General features: G+C 42.6%; 1 protein-coding gene across 1 annotated transcript; it reads right to left on the bottom strand.

Moving 5' to 3' along the window:
• Positions 1–976: 976 nt before the first annotated feature.
• Positions 977–21,705, bottom strand: LOC139394544 (zinc finger protein 436-like). Its single transcript, XM_071142634.1, has 2 exons — positions 20,842–21,705; positions 977–2,133 (listed from the first exon to the last, which is right to left on the bottom strand). Exons 1-2 carry the CDS (start codon positions 21,461–21,463, stop codon positions 1,142–1,144), a joined length of 1,614 nt encoding a protein of 537 aa, XP_070998735.1. The 5' UTR covers positions 21,464–21,705; the 3' UTR covers positions 977–1,141.
• Between the last annotated feature and the right edge of the window lie 331 nt (positions 21,706–22,036).

Here is a 22,036-nt window from a genome sequence, read left to right as displayed (position 1 = left end):
ACAACAAGTGGGACACAATCATGAAGTGGAACGACATTTATTGGATATTTCAAACTTTTTTAACAAATCAAAAACTGAAAAATTGGGCGTGCAAAATCAAATTATGTTTGAAGCCTGAAATGTGGCAAAAGGTCGCAAAGTTCAAGGGGGCCGAATACTTTCGCAAGGCACTGTATAAAAGGTACCTAATACTAATACACCATATACATTAATATTTCATATATTTACACACACATACATGGAGCTCTTGGATGTTCTGTTTTTTATACCAACATGTCCAAATCGGCTCTAACATCATAAATCATGACATCATAACAACAACAATAGAGGCTTAAAAAACAAAAAGGTGTCCGATGACTCAAGTTTTATATTAAGTCCTCAAGCTGTCTCACTGTCTCATTGAAGATAACTTTTCTGGACTCCTAATTATGACAAGTCTACAATATTACGTATTGGACCTTTACAAAAAACAGCTTTTACATGATCCTGTAGTTTACCTGTAAAATGGGCTGATGGTGAAGTAGACATACTTGGTATTCATTTCACTAAATATAAATAATATTAAATAATAATAATATAATAATATAAATGGTTTGAGTCCTCGATTTGACTTGTTGGGAGATCTGTCGACATCCCTTTGGGCGGGACGCTTGAGCCTGGTTGCTCCTGTGGGTCACTCTGGACGGGAGTCTGCTAGATGGCTGAATGTAATGTAAATGTTGAACGGCTTCGCTGCAGGTAGATTGTATGTTGTAATACTCCACAAGAAAAAAAAAAGAAAAAAAAACAATTACTATTGGTTCCGCAATGCAGACAGCCTTTACGGCTGACACCGCAAGTTAGTGTCCTGGATTCCTGTTAAGTAGCAATTAGCTGCTAGCCATCATGAAAATGGAGCAGACAAATGCTAGCAGTGTTTTATCCTGGGCACAAATGTTTTTTATTGTTCATCTTTAGTTTTTTATATCCTCTTCTGTTTCTTGTAAATATTTCAGTTTTTGTTTTCATTGTTTTTTCCTGTGAAGCCCATTGTGTTCCACTCCATGTCTGACATGTGCTGAATAAATATAGCTTGGTTAGATGTGATGTGAATTTAGGTCATGTGATCGGGAAAATATAGTTCCACAACGGGAACGGTTCTCTAACTGCGTGTGATTCTTTCCACACTGGGACCAACTGTGTGGTTTTTCCCCTGTGTGTGTAATTGTGTGTTTTCTTCCCCCGTGTGTTTCCTTTTATGTGATTTTAGGTCATGTGATCGTGAATATCTCTTTCCGCACAAGGCGCAATGGTAAAGCTTCTTCCCCGCGTGTGTCTTCTCATGCTCCCTCATGTTATCTAACGACCTAAAGAATTTTCCACAATGGGAACAGGGGTAAGGCTTCTCCCCAGAGTGTATTTTCTTATGTTTGTTCAGGTTCCCTAAATGCAAAAAACACTTTCCACACTGGGAACAACTGTGTGGTTTTTCCCCTGTGTGTGTCCGCTCATGTGATCTCAGGTCATGTGATCGTAAGAAACTATTTCCACACTGAGAGCAATGGTAAGATTTCTCCCCGGTGTGCGTCATCTCATGCTTTCTTAAGTCTGATGATGTTGAAAATCTCTTTCCACAATTGGAGCAGTGGTAAGGCTTTTCTCCTGTGTGTTTCTTCTCGTGATCTTTCAGGTTCCCTAACTTGGTAAAATCCTTACCACACAGGGAGCAATGGTAAGGTTTCTCCCCTGTGTGTGTCCTCTCGTGCGTTTTCAGGTTACCTGACAACCTAAAATTCTTTCCACAATGGGAACAGGGGTAAGGCTTCTCTCCAGAGTGTATTCTCTTATGTTTGTTCAGGTTCCCTAAATGGGAAAAAAGCTTTCCACACTGTGAGCAATTGTGTGGTTTTTCCCCTGTGTGTGTCCTCTCATGTGATTTTAGGTCATGTGATCGTGAGAATCTATTTCCACACTGGGAGCATTGGAAGGGCTTTTCTCCTGTGTGTTTCCTTTCATGCTCTTTCAGCTTCCATAACCACTTAAAACTCATATTACACTGGGAGCAGTGGTGTTGCATCACTGGATTGGGCGTCTCAGAGTCTGGTTCCCCTGAAGGGCTCTTTCTGCTGTCAGATGGAGAATCTGGTCTCTCTCCTGCCAAAGACAAAAGGAGTATTTAGTTAAACAGAGTATTTAGTTAAACAGACAGACCTGACTGAAACCTCCATTATAAAACTTTTCCTATGAGGTTTAATCCAGACTAGATCGCTCATTATGAAACACAAAATGTGGATCCTGGATGCTGATTGGTTGATAGCTGTTAGTTATTCACATTAATCGCAGTTAATGGCTGTTAACAGTTCCATTTGAATAATTCCTACACATCCACTGTTCCACAGCCCAGCCAGGAAATTCATAAACTAATCTCCACTGTCCCACAGCCCAGCCTGGCCATTGATAAACTAATCTCCACTGTCCCACAGCCCAGCCAGGAAATTCATAAACTAATCTCCACTTAATGGCTAATTGCTGGTTTGCTACTAGAATGATACATATGGGTTTAAGTTAAGATGGGGCTACAATGGTACATAAGGGGTTAAGATGGGGTTAGAATGGTAGATAAGGGGTTAAGATGGGGTTAGAATGGTACATAAGGGGTTAAGATGGGGCTAGAATAGTACATAAGGGGTTATTAAGATGGGGATAGAATGGGACATAAGGGGTTAAGATTGGGATAGAATGGTAGATAAGGGGTTAAGATGGGGCTAGAATGGTACATAATGGGTTAAGGTGGGGCTAGAATGGTACATACGGGTTAAGATTGGGCTCGAATGGTACATAAGGGGTTAAGGTGGGGCTATAATGGTAAATACGGGTTAAGGTGGGGTTAGAATGGTACATAAGAGGTTAAGATGGGGTTAGAATGGTAGATAAGGGGTTAAAATGGGGCTAGAATGGTACATGCAGGGTTAAGATAGGGCTAGAATGGTACATACATGGTTAATCTGGGGCTATAATGGTACATAAGGGGTTAAGATGGGGTTAGAATGGTAGATAAGGGGTTAAAATTGGGCTAGAATGGTACATACAGGGTTAATATGGGGCTACAATGGTACATATGGGGTTAAGATGGGTCTAGAATGGTACATACGGGGTTAATATGGGGCTATAATGGTACATGACATGTTTAGATGGGGCTAGAATGGTACATAACAGGTTAAGATGGGGCTAGAATGGTACATAACAGTTTAAGATGGGGCTAGAATGGTACATACGGGGTTTCCCAACAATATCAACTGGAACCTGTTTTATACCATCATTATCAGTTACAACCTGTTTTATACCATCATTATCAGTTAGAACCTGTTATACCATCATTATCAGTTAGAACCTGTTTTATACCATCATTATCAGTTAGAACCTGTTTTATACCATCATTATTAGGACCATTATCAACCGGGACCGGTCTGTGTTTACCATCATTATCAACTGGGACCGGTCTGTGTTTAGCATCATTATCAACCGGGACTGGTCTGTGTTTACCATCATTATCAACTGGGACCGGTCTGTGTTTACCATCATTATCAACTGGGACCGGTCTGTGTTACCATCATTATCAACTGGGACCGGTCTGTGTTTACCATCATTACCAACTGGGACCGGTCTGTGTTTACCATCATTACCAACTGGGACCGGTCTGTGTTACCATCATTACCAACTGGGACCGGTCTGTGTTTACCATCATTACCAACTGGGACCGGTCTGTGTTTACCATCATTACCAACTGGGACTGGTCTGTGTTTACCATCATTACCAACTGGGGCTGGTCTGTGTAGGAAGGTCTGGTAGCTGAACCCATAACCATTAAGGACTGGTTTATTATACAGCTGAACCCATAACCATAAAGGACTGGTTTATTATACAGCTGAACCCATAACCATTAAGGACTGGTTTATTATACAGCTGAACCCATAACCATTAAGGACTGGTTTATTATACAGCTGAACCCATAACCATTAAGGACTGGTTTATCCTGTACAGCTGAACCCATAACCATTAAGGACTGGTTTATCCTGTACAGCTGAACTCATAACCATAAAGGACTGGTTTATTATACAGCTGAACCCATAACCATTAAGGACTGGTTTATTATACAGCTGAACCCATAACCATTAAGGACTGGTTTATTATACAGCTGAACCCATAACCATAAAGGACTGGTTTATTATACAGCTGAACCCATAACCATTAAGGACTGGTTTATTATACAGCTGAACCCATAACCATTAAGGACTGGTTTATTATACAGCTGAACCCATAACCATTAAGGACTGGTTTATTATACAGCTGAACCCATAACCATTAAGGACTGGTTTATTATAGAGCTGAACCCATAACCATTAAGGACTGGTTTATTATACAGCTGAACCCATAACCATTAAGGACTGGTTTATTATACAGCTGAACCCATAACCATTAAGGACTGGTTTATTATAAAGCTGAACCCATAACCATTAAGGACTGGTTTATTATACAGCTGAACCCATAACCATTAAGGACTGGTTTATTATACAGCTGAACCCATAACCATTAAGGACTGGTTTATTATACAGCTGAACCCATAACCATTAAGGACTGGTTTATTTGGTCTCTGAGCGCTGTAGTCACATTATTGCATGGTTTGCTTTCTACTTAAAGTTTTTTTAAATCTGACACAGCGGTTGAAAATCAAAGAGGTTAGTGATTAATTTGATCTATATTTGTTTTTTTGTGACACCTCTCTTTGGCTGGAAAAATGGCCGTGTTTTTTCTGTGACTTGGTGGTGACCTAACATAATCGTTTGTGGAGCTTTCGCTGTAAAGCCTTTTTGAAATCAGACACTGTTGCCGGATTAACAAGATCGTTTTTTGGTATCTTTAAAATGGAGTAAAATACTTGTATGCTGGAGGAATTTGAATTATGAGATTTTTGTTGTTGTTTTGAATTTGGCGCCCTGCACTTTCACTGGCTGTTGTGGGACGCTACCGTCCCGAATATCCCAGAGAGGTTAACCACAGCTCCACGCTGTGTAGTCTTGTCCTTTGGTAGATTTGTAGTGCCAACCATTTCAACTTGTAGCTGCCGCTTCATATTTTCGGTCTTAGAAATTCACCATGTGCAACCTTAGCTTACGTTTGCGTGGTCTGATGTAAATTTCCGTCAGGAGTGGGTTTTATATACTTCTGAGATCAGGGTGGTCCATGCGCCACCATTAATGTCTATGCTCACGTGGCCGTGGCCCCTGATTTGGTTAACTTGACATGAAAACCCATATTTTCTCATATAGAAGGTTGACATCACAATACATCTTTTCACAAATAGTTTCATGTTTAATCACATACGTTTCACAATATGTAGATGGAACCCCCATAATTCCGAAGTGGAACACAACCAAAGACACAGTAATGACTGTTTCCTGTCCTTCATGAGATCGCCAAAATAAAACACACTCATCATGACTGTCCCTTAAGTGTCCACGGACCACTCCCACATTCTCAAAAATATTAATATTGTTGAATTATTTAAACTTTTGATTGTACAAGGGTCTCTCCGTGTTCCATAGTTTACATTCCAATCTCGAACACTACAGGCCATAGGGGCACTGTATTTGATGACCGACCATAAAACAGACGACTTCCCGCTCTCCCCCCTCTACGAGAGAGACCCACTGTAACCTGATCCTTCAGATCATCACAGGAGAGTCATGACATTCCCCCTCTACGAGAGAGACCCACTGTATCCTGATCGTTCAGATCATCACAGGAGAGTCATGACATTCCCCCTCTACGAGAGAGACCCACTGTAACCTGATCCTTCAGATCATCACAGGAGAGTCATGACATTCCCCCTCTCCTTCAGATCATCACAGGAGAGTCATGACATTCCCCCTCTACGAGAGAGACCCACTGTAACCTGATCCTTCAGATCATCACAGGAGAGTCATGACATTCCCCCTCTACGAGAGAGACCCACTGTATCCTGATCCTTCAGATCATCACAGGAGAGTCATGACATTCCCCCTCTACGAGAGAGACCCACTGTAACCTGATCCTTCAGATCATCACAGGTAGCGTGTGGAAAACGGCTCAAAATGGCTTAGACTCTAGCCACACACCGACACACCCACCAACTGGAGCAAACCAAACTGTACCTCATAGTCTGTTCAAGAACATACAAGAAAATGTTGGTAATAGTGCTATTCAGTACAAACTCAATCAAATTGAACACACCCCTGTTCAATACCCTGAAACCCCTTCAATTTACAGACATTGATTGGTCGCCACCCTGATTGGTCGCCGCACACCTCCATCAATGAAGGTCTACAGTAGGTTCAACAGCGCTCTGTAAGGTAGCAGCATGGTGTAGCCGGAGGACAGCTGGCTTCCGTCCTCCTCTTGGTACACTGGCTTCAATATAAAACCTAGGAGGCTCATGGTTTTCACCCCCTTTCATAGAGTTACACAGTAATTATGACAACTTCCGGAGGACGTCCTCCAACATATCAGAGCTCTTGCAGCATTAACTGACATGTTGTTGACCCAATCAAAGGATGAGAGAATGAATTTAGTACTGAAAGCATAAGCTACAGGTAGCTAACACTGCGGTGCATAAAATATGGTGAGTAGTTGACTCAAAGAGAGAAAGACGCAATAGTTGAAAATTTTTTAACAAATAATTTATTCAAAAATTAAGGAGAAGCGAAAACTAGCTATATTTCATAGTATGTTTTTTTACTTTCACTTAATAGCGAATGCAGCTAGCTAGTTTAGCCTACTAGTTTAGCCTACTCAGACACCCGGCTCAAACAGAGAGGGATGCTAAGTTAACTAGCTGGCTATCCAACAGAGAGGGATGCTAAGTTAACTAGCTGGCTATCAACAGAGAGGGATGCTAAGTTAGTTAGCTGGCTGTCCAACAGAGAGGGATGCTAAGTTAGCTAGCTGGCTATCCAACAGAGAGGGATGCTAAGTTAGCTAGCTGGCTATCCAACACTGGAACTCTTCCAAGTCAAGGAAGCTTTTGGTTTTACTCATTTATTGCACTATGAAGCTACTGCATGATTGTAGCAGGTTTACTAATGTGTTAGTTTTGTTGACTACGACGTTACTTTAGCTATTATGGTGACAATGATATAGGCTGTGTGTAGCGGTTATGATGTGGTTTGGCTTGGAAAGGTTTTTTCCTCCTGGTCACATACAGCTGATGTGTTGTGCACTGAAGTCCACAAACGAAGGGAAAAGGTGGGAAAAGGAGAGCGCGTAGACGGGAGTAAGAATTATACCATGAGAAAAGGGGTCATGCTGTTTGTATGTGGCTGCTATGAAAGTGAACTGTGTGTGCGGGTGATTCAGGGGTGAGTTTATCCCAATGATTCTGTTGAAAAACGTTACGAAACGGGGATAAACATATCTGTATTTCAAATTTCAAATTTCAAAACTCAGAAGAGCTAATTTCTGTAAGTACATAGATGTAGATAATCAATGTCCACTATTGGCTAACAGAGTAAAAAAAGATCAATTTCATTTTAATTCAGATAAAAATGTTGCATTAATCAAATGTGTTTAACAATCAGCACCTGTGTTCTCTCTCTAACATGGTGGAATAATACTGATGGGAACATTGATCAGAACCTGTGTTCTCTCTCTAACATGGTGGAATAATACTGACGGGAACATTGATCAGCACCTGTGTTCTCTCTCTAACATGGTGGAATAATACTGATGGGAACATTGATCAGCACCTGTGTTCTCTCTCTAACATGGTGGAATAATACTGACGGGAACATTGATCAGCACCTGTGTTCTCTCTCTAACATGGTGGAATAATACTGATGGGAACATTGATCAGAACCTGTGTTCTCTCTCTAACATGGTGGAATAATACTGACGGGAACATTGATCAGCACCTGTGTTCTCTCTCTAACATGGTGGAATAACACTGACGGGAACATTGATCAGCACCTGTGTACTCTCTCTCACATGGTGGAATAATACTGACGGGAACATTGATCAGCACCTGTGTTCTCTCTCTAACATGGTGGAATAATACTGACGGGAACATTGATCAGCACCTGTGTTCTCTCTCTAACATGGTGGAATAATACTGACGGGAACATTGATCAGCACCTGTGTTCTCTCTCTAACATGGTGGAATAACACTGACGGGAACATTGATCAGCACCTGTGTTCTCTCTCTAACATGGTGGAATAATACTGATGGGAACATTGATCAGAACCTGTGTTCTCTCTCTAACATGGTGGAATAATACTGACGGGAACATTGATCAGCACCTGTGTTCTCTCTCTAACATGGTGGAATAACACTGACGGGAACATTGATCAGCACCTGTGTTCTCTAACATGGTGGAATAACACTGACGGGAACATTGATCAGCACCTGTGTTCTCTCTCTAACATGGTGGAATAATACTGACGGGAACATTGATCAGCACCTGTGTTCTCTCTCTAACATGGTGGAATAATACTGACAGGAACATTCAAGAGGTCATGAATGTTTTCCATGTTCACAACGTTATCCGAACATCACCACATTTTCATACATCTTTAGCTTGGAGACTAGAACACAAATTAACTAAATGAAACCAAAACAACTACATTTCTCGAGGTTTTAAGGTTAGAATCAAGAAATACACACAATATGCAATTCATAATTTACATTTTAAAATATCTAAATCATGTCATTAATAACATCTAAGGGTTCTAACATGTGTCCAATCTATCAAAGTGTAGAATAAACACAACAAAAAAACAATTTTAAAATTATAATCTGATTTTAGACATAATCATGTCTCTAGAGAACAAAACTAAAACAGGCCTATTGTTGATTAAGATTTCATATAAACAATATGATTTAATGTGGCATAAAACAAGTCAAACATAAGTCAGAACACAGCCTGTCTATTCTATCATGTGATTTCAAGTCCTCTGGGAAGATGTCTTTCCACAATTAGGTTCCCTAACTAAAACTCTTTCCAAACTGTGAGCTTTTCCTCCCCTGTGTGTGTGTGTGTATGTTCCTTTTCAGGTTCCCTAACTGGGTAAAACTCTTTCCAACCTGAGAGTTTTTCCTCCCCTGTGTGTGTGTGTGTGTGTGTATGTTCATTTTCAGGCTCTCTAACTAGGTAAAACTCTTTCCACACTGGGAACAACTGGGTGGTTTCTCCCATGTGTCCTCTCATGATCTTATAGTTTCCCTAAATTGGTCAAATCTTTTCCACTGCGACCATGGTAAGATGTGTGTGTCCTCTCGTGCTCCTTAAGGTTATTTAACAACCTGAAATTCATTAGGCAATGGGAACATGAGTAAGGCTTCACTCCAGAGTGTATTCTCTTCTTATGTTTGTTCAGGCTCCCTAAATGGGTAAAATCATTTCCGCATAGGGAACAGTGGTAAGGTTTCTCCCCGGTGTGTGTCCTCTCGTGTGATTTTTGGTCCTGTGATCTAGAAAATCTCTTTCCACAATGGGTACAGGGGTAAGGCTTTTCTCCTGTGTGTACTCTATTATGTTTGTTCAGGCTCCCTAACTGCGTAAAACACTTTTCACAATGAGAGCAGTGGTGAAGTTTCTCCCCTGTGTGTGTCCTCTCGTGTGAATTTAGTTCCTGTGATCGTGAAAATCTCTTTCCACACTGGGAACATTGGTAAGTCTTTTCTTCAGTGTGTTTCCTTTCATGCTCTTTTCGGTAAGCTAATTGGGTAAAACTCTTTTCACACAGGGAGCAATGGTAAGGTTTCTCTCCTGTGTGTGTCCTCTCATGCTCCTTCAGCTTATCTAACAACCTAAATGTCTTTCCACAATGGGAACAATGGTAAGGCTTTTCTCCTGTGTGTATTCTATTATGTTTGTTCAGGCTCCATAACTGGGTAAAACACTTTCCACACTGGGAGCAGAGAAAAGGCTTTTCTCCTGTGTGTGTCCTCTGATGTATTTTTAGGTTCTGTGATCGTGGAAATCTCTTTCCACACTGGGAGCAGTGGAAAGGCTTGTCTCCTGTGTGTGCCCTCTCATGCTCTTTTAGGTTCCATGACAACTTGAAACTCTTATTACACTGGGAGCAGTTGAGTCGTCTCACTGGTTTGGGAGTCTCTGGGTCTGGTTCCTCTGAAGGACTCTTATTGCTGTCAGAGTGACTGACTGGTCTCTCTCCTGCCAAAGACAGAGTATTTGGTTAAATAGAGAGACCTGAATGAAACCTCCACATGATAAAACTGTCTTCCTATGAGGTTTAATCTAGACTAGATCCTTCATTATAAAACAGTACACTTGGATCCTGTATGCCGATTGGTTAATAGCCACTAGTTATTCACAATACTACTCGGGGAATGGCTGTCAACAGTTCCATTTGAATCATTCCTACACATCCACTGTCCCACGGCCCTGCCAGGAAATTCATAAACTAATCTCCACTGCCCCACAGCCCTGCCAGGAAATTCATAAACTAATCTCCACTGCCCCACAGCCCTGCCAGGAAATTCATAAACTAATCTCCACTGCCCCACAGCCCTGCCAGGCCATTTATAAACTATTCTCCACTGCCCCACAGCCCTGCCAGGAAATTCATCAACTAATCTACACTGGAAAAAAGAAACTCAACATTATTACCCCTAGTCCAGCATTTAGTTTGTAACAGAAGGGACTTGTTCTGAACCTTGCTATCTGACCTCTGCATTTTGTATTCGTACAGACAATATGTATATAACGTATTCTGGTGATTTATTATTCAATAGAAATGTATGAAAATACCCTGCTCAAAAAAATAATGGGAACACTTAAACAACACAATGTAACTCCAAGTCAATCACACTTCTGTGAAATCAAACTGTCCACTTAGGAAGCAACACTGATTGATAATACATTTCACATGCTATTGTGCAAATGGAATAGACAACAGGTGGAAATTATAGGCAATTAGCAAGACACCCCCAATAAAGGAGTGGTTCTACAGGTGGGGACCACAGACCACTTCTCAGTTCCTATGCTTCATGGCTGAGGTTTTGGTCACTTTTGAATGCTGGCGGTGCTTTCACTCTAGTGGTAGCATGAGACGGAGTCTACAACCCACACAAGTGGCTCAGGTAGTGCAGCTCATCCAGGATGGCACATCAATGCGAGCTGTGGCAAGAAGGTTTGCCGTGTCTGTCAGCGTAGTGTCCAGAGCATGGAGGCGCTACCAGGAGACAGGCCAGTACATCAGGAGACGTGGAGGAGACCGTAGGAGGGCAACAACCCAGCAGCAGGACCGCTACCTCCGCCTTTGTGCAAGGAGGAGCACTGCCAGAGCCCTGCAAAATGACCTCCAGCAGGCCACAAATGTGCATGTGTCTGCTCAAACGGTCAGAAACAGACTCCATGAGGGTGGTATGAGGGCCCGACGTCCACAGGTGGGGGTTGTGCTTACAGCCCAACACCGGACGTTTGGCATTTGCCAGAGAACACCAAGATTGACAAATTCGCCACTGGCGCCCTGTGCTCTTCACAGATGAAAGCAGGTTCACACTGAGGACGTGACAGACGTGACGGAGTCTGGAGATGCCGTGGAGAACGTTCTGCTGCCTGCAACATCCTCCAGCATGACCGGTTTGGCGGTGGGTCAGTCATGGTGTGGGGTGGCATTTCTTTGTGGGGCCGCACAGCCCTCCATGTGCTCGCCAGAGTTAGCCTGACTGCCATTAGGTACCGAGATGAGATCCTCAGACCACTTGTGAGACCATATGCTGGTGCGGTTGGCCCTGGGTTCCTCCTAATGCAAGACAATGCTAGACCTCATGTGGCTGGAGTGTCAGCAGTTCCTGCAAGAGGAAGGCATTGATGCTATGGACTGGCCCGCCCGTTCCCCAGACCTGAATCCAATTGAGCACATCTAGGACATCATGTCTCGCTCCACGTTGCACCACAGACTGTCCAGGAGTTGGCCACCTCATCAGGAGCATGCCCAGGCGTTGTAGGGAGGTCATACAGGCACATGAAGGCCACACACACTACTGAGCCTCATTTTGACTTGTTTTAAGGACATTACATCAAAGTTGTATCAGCCTGTAGTGTGGTTTTCCACTTTAATTTTGAGTGTGACTCCAAATCCAGACCTCCGTGGGTTGATAAATTTGATTTCCATTGATAATTTTTGTGTGATTTTGTTGTCAGCACATTCAACTATGTAAAGGAAAAAGTATTTAATAAGAATATTTCATTCATTCAGATCTAGGATGTGTTATTTTAGTGTTCCCTTTATTTTTTTGAGCAGTGTATATAAATTCCTGTAGAAGTTGGAACTAAAGTTAGAGACTAATTTGGGATCGTCTGTGATGAGACCATTAATATTTAATTGTTGAAATGTATTATTTTTAAGAGTGGTCTTTTTCTAACCTGAAAAAAAAACAAGATGAATTTTGTTCATCCTCCTCCAGCCACTTCTTCCCAGATCTGACGAAGGCTCCCTCTGCTTTCAGTTTATACATATGATCCAACTTGTGTTGTAGCTCAAACAGAACAGATGTGTCCTCCTCTGAGAGACTTTCAACAGACTTTTGAACAGCTGATCTTTGTAATTATACTTTCTTCTTCAACTCTCCTCGTCTTGGCAAGAATATTCCCATATATTCTTAAATATTTTCCAACCTCATATTTAAAAGGCTGCTAGGACATGAACACAGTAGCACAGACTACATATGACGTTGAGAAATAGTGCATTGTGGGAAGTTTAGAAGATACCCTGGAAATAAGTTAATAAATACGTAATAACGCAAAAACACAACTGTTTGTTCTTATAGGTAACCAGATCGTGACCACAACTAAGTTACTAACTCTTCAACCACACAGTGCTGTTACATTGGTGAGTAAAAACTCATGCTTCCCACGCTTTAACATGTTGTCTGAAAATAAAATAGATACATTTTCTCTCAACTGCGTTACCCACTCCAGTCAGCAGATGGCGGTCTGAGACTTTAAGGCGATGCTGCTGGTGTGCCGTATAATCTAGTGGACGGAACGATTCTTTCAACAGCAGCAACAGTTAGTCAGACACCTCGGTAGCTTGCTAGACAACATAGACAAACCAATAGAGACGCTTTCGTGTATATTAGCCAATGCACATATACCCAGTTATGACAACGCACATGGCTATTGTCCTGTTGATTCTCTTTTAAACACGCCTGTGTCGTCTAGCGTTAGTTCCCTTTACTTGCTATAATGACCAATTGTTGGGTTGTTACTAGAACGGTACATCATCATTATTATGACATGTAAACACCAATGTCTTCAATATTATTCTACAATGTAGAAATGAGTCAAAATAAAGATAAACTCCAAACTTCACTGGTATTGTATATACAGTACAACGTCAAAGGTTTGGGCATACCTACTCATTACAGGCTTTTTCTTTATTTTGACTACAGAGTGATGGAGAGCTGCTGCAGATGACCTGGTTCCCACAATCAACCCGAGTGAGATGGTTTAGGATGAGTTGGACCGCAGAGTGAAAGAAAAGCAGCCAACAAAATGCTCAGCATATGTGGGAACTCATTTAAGGACTGTTGGAAAAACATCCCAGGTGAAACTGGTTGAGAGAATACCAAGAGTGTGCAAAGCTTATTTTATATATTTTTTTGTTTAACACTTTTTCGTTACAACATGATTCCATGTGTTATTTTCATAGTTTTGATGTCTTCACTATTATTCTACAATGTAGAAAATAGTACAAATAGAGAAAAACACTTGAATGAGTAGGTGTGTCCAAACTTTTGACTGGTCCTGTATACACATACATAAACTCAGCAAAAAAAAAGAAATGTCCCTTTTCAGGACCCTGTCTTTCAAAGACAATTCATAAAAAAAACAAATAACTTCACAAATCTTCATAGTAAAGAGTTTAAACACTGTTTCCCATGCTTGTTCAATGAACCATAACCAATTAATGAACATGCACCTGTGGAACGGTCGTTAAAACTAACAGCTAACTAACAACGGTAGGCAATTAAAGGTCACAGTTATGAAAACTTAGGACACTAAAGAGGCCTTTCTACTGACTCTGAAAAACACCAAAAGAAAGACGTCCCAGGGTCCCTGCTCATCTGTGTGAACGTGCCTTAGGCATGCTGCAAGGAGGCATGAGGACTGCAGATGTGGCCAGGGCAATAAATTGCAATGCCTGTATTGTAAGACGCCTAAGACAGCGCTACAGGGAGACAGGACGGACACAGCTGATCATCCTGGCAGTGGCAGACCACGTGTAACACCTGCACAGGATCGGTACATTCGAACATCCCACCTGTGGGACAGGTACAGGATGGCAACAACAACTGTCTGAGTTACACCAGGAACGCACAATCCCTCCATCAGTGTTCAGACTGTCCGCAATAGGCTGAGAGATGCTGAACTGAGGGCTTGTAGGCCTGTTGTAAGGCAGGTCCTAACCAGACATCACCGGCAACAACGTCGCCTATAGGCACAAACCCACCGTCGCTGGACCAGACAGGACTGGCAATAACTGCTCTTCACTTCAGTTGTCTCACCAGGGGTGATGGTCGGATTCGCGTTTATCGTCAAAGGAATGAGCGTTACACCGAGGCCTGTACTCTGGAGCGGGATCAATTATGAGGTGAAGGGGCCGTCATGGTCTGGGGCGGTGTGTCACAGCATCATCGGCCTGAGCTTGTTGTCATTGCAGGCAATCTCAACGCTGCGCGTTACATGGAAGACATCCTCCTCTCTCATGTTATACCCTTCCTGCAGGCTCATCCTGACATGACCATCCAGCATGACAATGCCACCAGCCATACTGCTCATTCTGTGCGTGATTTCCTACAAGACAGGAATGTCAGTGTTCTGCCATGGCCAGAGAAGAGCCCGGATCTCAATCCCATTGAGCACGTCTGGAACCTGTTGGATCGGAGGGTGAGGGCTAGGGCCATTCCCCCCAGAAATGTCTGGGAACTTGCAGGTGCCTTGGTGTAAGAGTGGGGTAACATCTCACAGCAAGAACTGGCAAATCTGGTGCAGTCCATGAGGAGCAGATGCACTGCAGTACTTAATGCAGCTGGTGGCCACGCCAGATACTGAGTGCTACTTTCGATTATTTTGACCCCCCCTTCGTTCAGGGACACATTATTCCATTTCTGTTAGTCACATGTCTGTGGAACTTGTTCAGTTTATGTCTCAGTTGTTGAAACTTATTTTCATACAAATATTTATTAACATTATAAGTTATAATTATAAATATTAAGTTTGCTGAAAATAAAAACGCAGTTGACAGTGAGTGGACGTTTCGTTTACATACATATGTAACCTTGTCCTAGAGGAAATGTACACAGTTATCAGAACGTCACACCAGGATAAGCCTACACAAAACACAGACCTTATTTTAAGTTTCTAAAAATCCCTTATGGGAAAAATCGATTGGAATCATTCCCCTGTTTGACCGGGTATTATGACTCCTACTGTGGTACTTTATGTGAGCAATTCAATAGGTGACAGAGATGAAAATCTCCTCTAGAAAAACTTAGAAAGAGGGGGTATCTAACACCAACAACTAGGATGGGATGCTAACATGACCAGGATGGGTTGTCAATATGACCAGGATGGGTTGTCAATATGACCAGGATGGTTTGATAATATGACCAGGATGGTTTGATAACATGACCAGGATGGTTTGATAACATGACCAGGATGGGGTTTTAATATGACCAGTATGGGTTGTTAAGATAACCAGGATGGGTTGTTAACATGACCAGGATGGTTTGATAACATGACCAGGATGGTTTGATAACATGAACAGGATGGTTTGATAACATGACCAGGATGGTTTGATAACATGACCAGGATGGGTTGTTAACATGACCAGGATGGGTTTTTAACATGACCAGGATGGGTTAATAACATGACCAGGATGGGTTAATAACATGACCAGGATGGGTTAATAACATGACCAGGATGGGTTTTTAACATGACCAGGATGGGTTGTTAACATGACCAGGATGGGTTTTCAACATGACCAGGATGGGTTTTTAACATGACCAGGATGGGTTTTTAACATGACCAGGATGGGTTTTTAACATGACCAGGATGGGTTTTTAATATGACCAGGATGGGTTTTTAACATGACCAGGATGGGTTTTTAATATGACCAGGATGGGTTTTTAACATGAACAGGATGGTTTGATAACATGACCAGGATGGGTTGTTAACATGACCAGGATGGGTTGTTAACATGACCAGGATGGGTTGTTAACATGACCAGGATGGGTTGTTAACATGACCAGGATGGGTTGTTAACATGACCAGGATGGGTTGTTAACATGACCAGGATGGGTTGTTAACATGACCAGGATGGGTTGTTAACATGACCAGGATGGGTTGTTAACATGACCAGGATGGGTTGTTAACATGACCAGGATGGGATGATAACATGACCAGGATGGGATGATAACATGACCAGGATGGGATGATAACATAACCAGGATGGGATGATAACATAACCAGGATGGGATGATAACATAACCAGGATGGGATGATAACATAACCAGGATGGGATGATAACATGACCAGGATGGGTTGTTAACATGACCAGGATGGGTTGTTAACATGACCAGGATGGGATAACATGACCAGGATGGGATGATAACATGACCAGGATGGGTTGTTAACAGGACCAGGATGGGTTGTTAACATGACCAGGATGAGTTTTTAACATGACCAGGATGGGTTAATAACATGACCAGGATGGGTTAATAACATGACCAGGATGGGTTAATAACATGACCAGGATGGGTTTTTAACATGACCAGGATGGGTTTTAACATGACCAGGATGGGTTTTTAACATGACCAGGATGGGTTTTTAACATGACCAGGATGGGTTAATAACATGACCGAGATGGGTTAATAACATGACCGAGATGGGTTAATAACATGACCGAGATGGGTTAATAACATGACCGAGATGGGTTAATAACATGACCGAGATGGGTTAATAACATGACCGAGATGGGTTAATAACATGACCGAGATGGGTTAATAACATGACCGAGATGGGTTAATAACATGACCGAGATGGGTTAATAACATGACCGAGATGGGTTAATAACATGACCGAGATGGGTTAATAACATGACCGAGATGGGTTAATAACATGACCGAGATGGGTTAATAACATGACCAGGATGGGTTAATAACATGACCAGGATGGGTTAATAACATAACCAGGATGGGTTAATAACATAACCAGGATGGGTTTTTAACATGACCAGGATGGGTTGTTAACATGACCAGGATGGGTTTTTAACATGACCAGGATGGGTTTTTAACATGACCAGGATGGGTTTTTAACATGACCAGGATGGGTTGTTAACATGACCAGGATGGGTTTTCAACATGACCAGGATGGGTTTTTAACATGACCAGGATGGGTTTTTAACATGACCAGGATGGGTTTTTAACATGACCAGGATGGGTTTTTAATATGACCAGGATGGGTTTTTAACATGACCAGGATGGGTTTTTAACATGACCAGGATGGGTTTTTAACATGAACAGGATGGTTTGATAACATGACCAACATGGGTTGTTAACATGACCAGGATGGGTTGTTAACATGACCAGGATGGGTTGTTAACATGACCAGGATGGGTTGTTAACATGACCAGGATGGGTTTTCAACATGACCAGGATGGGTTTTTAACATGACCAGGATGGGTTTTTAATATGACCAGGATGGGTTTTGAACATGACCAACATGGGTTGTTAACATGACCAACATGGGTTGTTAACATGACCAACATGGGTTGTTAACATGACCAACATGGGTTGTTAACATGACCAGGATGGGTTGTTAACATGACCAGGATGGGTTGTTAACATGACCAGGATGGGTTGTTAACATGACCAGGATGGGTTGTTAACATGACCAGGATGGGTTGTTAACATGACCAGGATGGGTTGTTAACATGACCAGGATGGGTTGTTAACATGACCAGGATGGGTTGTTAACATGACCAGGATGGGTTGTTAACATGACCAGGATGGGTTGTTAACATGACCAGGATGGGATGATAACATGACCAGGATGGGATGATAACATAACCAGGATGGGATGATAACATAACCAGGATGGGATGATAACATAACCAGGATGGGATGATAACATAACCAGGATGGGATGATAACATGACCAGGATGGGTTGTTAACATGACCAGGATGGGTTGTTAACATGACCAGGATGGGATGATAACATGACCAGGATGGGATGACAACATGACCAGGATGGGATGATAACATGACCAGGATGGGTTGTTAACAGGACCAGTATATAGATGCTACACCACCACCACCCAGTATATAGATGATACACCACCACCACCACCACCACCACCACCACCACCCAGTATATAGATGATACACACCACCACCCAGTATATAGATGATACACACCACCACCCAGTATATAGATGCTACACCACCACCACCCAGTATATAGATGCTACACCACCACCACCCAGTATATAGATGCTACACCACCACCACCACCACCCAGTATATAGATGCTACACCACCACCACCCAGTATATAGATGATACACCACCACCACCCAGTATATAGATGATACACACCACCACCCAGTATATAGATGCTACACCACCACCACCACCACCCAGTATATAGATGATACACACCACCACCACCACCACCCAGTATATAGATGATACACACCACCACCACCCAGTATATAGATGATACACACCACCACCACCCAGTATATAGATGATACACACCACCACCACCCAGTATATAGATGATACACACCACCACCACCCAGTATATAGATTCTACACACCACCACCACCCAGTATATAGATGACACACACCACTACCACCCAGTATATAGATTCAACACACCACCACCACCCAGTATATAGACGATACACACCACCACCACCCAGTATATAGATGACACACACCACCACCACCCAGTATATAGAACCTACACCACCACCACCCAGTATATAGATTCTACACCACCACCACCCAGTATATAGATTCTACACCACCACCACCCAGTATATAGATTCTACACACCACCACCACCCAGTATATAGATTCTACACACCACCACCACCCAGTATATAGAACCTACACCACCACCACCCAGTATATAGATTCTACACCACCACCACCCAGTATATAGATGCTACACCACCACCACCCAGTATATAGATGATACACACCACCACCACCCAGTATATAGATGCTACACACCACCACCACCACCCAGTATATAGATGATACAACACCACCACCCAGTATATAGATGATACAACACCACCACCCAGTATATAGATACACCACCACCACCATCCAGTATATAGATGATACACACCACCACCCAGTATATAGATGCTACACCACCACCACCCAGTATATAGATGATACACACCACCACCACCCAGTATATAGATTCTACACCACCACCACCCAGTATATAGATTCTACACCACCACCACCCAGTATATAGATGATACACACCACCACCACCCAGTATATAGATTATACACACCACCACCACCCAGTATATAGATGATACACACCACCACCACCCAGTATATAGATTCTACACACCACCACCACCCAGTATATAGATGACACACACCACCACCACCCAGTATATAGATGATACACACCACCACCCAGTATATAGATGCTACACAATCTGGGTTAGGGTTTGGCTGGGGTAGGCCGTAATTGTAAATAAGAATTTGTCCTTAGCTGACTTGCCTAGTTAAATAAAGATTAAAATAACAACTTTTTAACATGTAACCATTTTACGAAATAAATAAAGCAGTCAAACCCATGTTATTGTGAATAATAACAGACTCTTTAGAGACGTAACCGAAAGGTTGCAAGATCGAATCCCCGAGCTGACAAGGTAAAAATCTGTCGTTCGACCCCTGAACAAGGCAGTTCACCCACTGTTCCTAGACCAGTTCACCCACTGTTCCTAGACCAGTTCACCCACTGTTCCTAGACCAGTTCACCCACTGTTCCTAGACCAGTTCACCCACTGTTCCCAGACCAGTTCACCCACTGTTCCTAGACCAGTTCACCCACTGTTCGTAGACCAGTTCACCCACTGTTCGTAGACCAGTTCACCCACTGTTCCTAGACCAGTTCACCCACTGTTCCTAGACCAGTTCACCCACTGTTCCTAGACCAGTTCACCCACTGTTCGTAGACCAGTTCACCCACTGTTCCTAGACCAGTTCACCCACTGTTCCTAGACCAGTTCACCCACTGTTCCTAGACCAGTTCACCCACTGTTCCTAGACCAGTTCACCCACTGTTCCTAGACCAGTTCACCCACTGTTCCTAGACCAGTTCACCCACTGTTCCTAGACCAGTTCACCCACTGTAGGCCGTCATTGAAAATAGTTAAATAAAGGTCCAATGTATATTTCATTTTAAACCAGATCAGTCAGCCTTACCTTACAACTAAACAACCAAGGACCTAATAATACTACCATTGATAATAACTATAATAAATACAAAATAATAACTTTACTTTTTATTTTTCCTTTATTTTACCAGGCAAGTCAGTTAAGAACAAATTCTTATTTTCAATGACGGCCTAGGAACAGTGGGTTAACTGCCTGTTCAGGGGCAGAACGACAGATTTGTACCTTGTCAGCTCGGGGATTTGAACCATGTCAGCTCGGGGATTTGAACCATGTCAGCTCGGGGATTTGAACCATGTCAGCTCGGGGATTTGAATCATGTCAGCTCGGGGGTTTGAACCTGCAATTAAGACAGTACTTACCGTCGTTAATCAGATCTCCTGTCATCTCTTCTTCTTCTTTCTCCTCTTCCTCCTCCTCCTCCAATGAGACAGTAATCTCCCCCTCCTCCTTCATTCCAAAAACGGCATTCTCCTCTTTCTCCTCCTTCAGAGTAACATCCTCCTCCTCTTTTACACTGAAAGCTTCTTCCTCTTCTTTTGCTGAAACAGTAATCTCGCCCTCCTCCATTATTCCAAAAACTGCATTCTCCTCCTTCAGAGTAACATCCTCCTCCTCTTTTACACTGAAAGCTTCTTCCTCTTCCTTCACAGTAGCAGTAACCTCCCCCTCCTTCATTCCAAAAACGGCATAGTCTTCCTCCTCTTCCTTCACAGTAACCTCCCCCTCATCCTTCTTCATTCCAAAAACGGCATTCTCCATCTCTTCAGTAACATCCTCCTCTTTCACTGTAACATCCTCTTCCACTCTGAACGCGTCTTCCTCTTTCACTGAAACGTCTTTCTCTTCTTCTTTCACGGCAACAGCCTCACCCTCTACTTGTTTTTGTATTGTAACATATTTCTCTTCCTCCTCCTCTTTCACCAGAGTTTCTTTCTTCGTCCAGCAGACCTCCTCATGGGTGGAGTAGCTTAGTGAGCTCATGGTCGGGGATGCTAACTTGCTAGCTAGTTAGCATTAGCAACTCGTCTAATACTAGTCCTAACTTAACCAGCTAGCTAGATGACTAACAACGGAATATTTAAACGAAAGGGGTAGTAACTAACTAGACGACAAAAATTAGTTTAAAGCACAGAGGCTAATAATCACCGAAAGCGTCTGAAGAGCACCAATGTTTCAGCTTTGTTGCCTAGCAAGATACCGAGGTGGTTGACTTCTTCTTCTTTAGGATTTGGTTGGCGGCGCTCATCCGGGTTTAAGGTGCGTATACCGCCACCTGCTGTACTGGTGTGTGAGGCCATTCACGGCCAACCAACATTAAATTCTTGATTCGGTAACACAAATTGTGTAAAAGGAAAGTTTCCCTGACAACTATTAACCCATTCCACTATTTAATCCTATTTAATCGTACTCCAGGCCAACGGCCTGGGAGGACAGAACACTACCACTCAACACCCCCTGCAACTGTTCTGCAGTAAATCCTCCCAATCCAGAGTACTTCTCTGTCGCAGCCCCCAACAACCTCCTGTGACTTCCGATCCATTTCTGTAGTACAAC

This window comes from Oncorhynchus clarkii, unplaced genomic scaffold, assembly GCF_045791955.1.
Source record: "Oncorhynchus clarkii lewisi isolate Uvic-CL-2024 unplaced genomic scaffold, UVic_Ocla_1.0 unplaced_contig_461_pilon_pilon, whole genome shotgun sequence".
NCBI lineage: Eukaryota > Metazoa > Chordata > Actinopteri > Salmoniformes > Salmonidae > Oncorhynchus > Oncorhynchus clarkii.
Note: the sequence above shows the minus strand (reverse complement) of the source record. Positions and strands in the feature narration are given on the sequence as shown.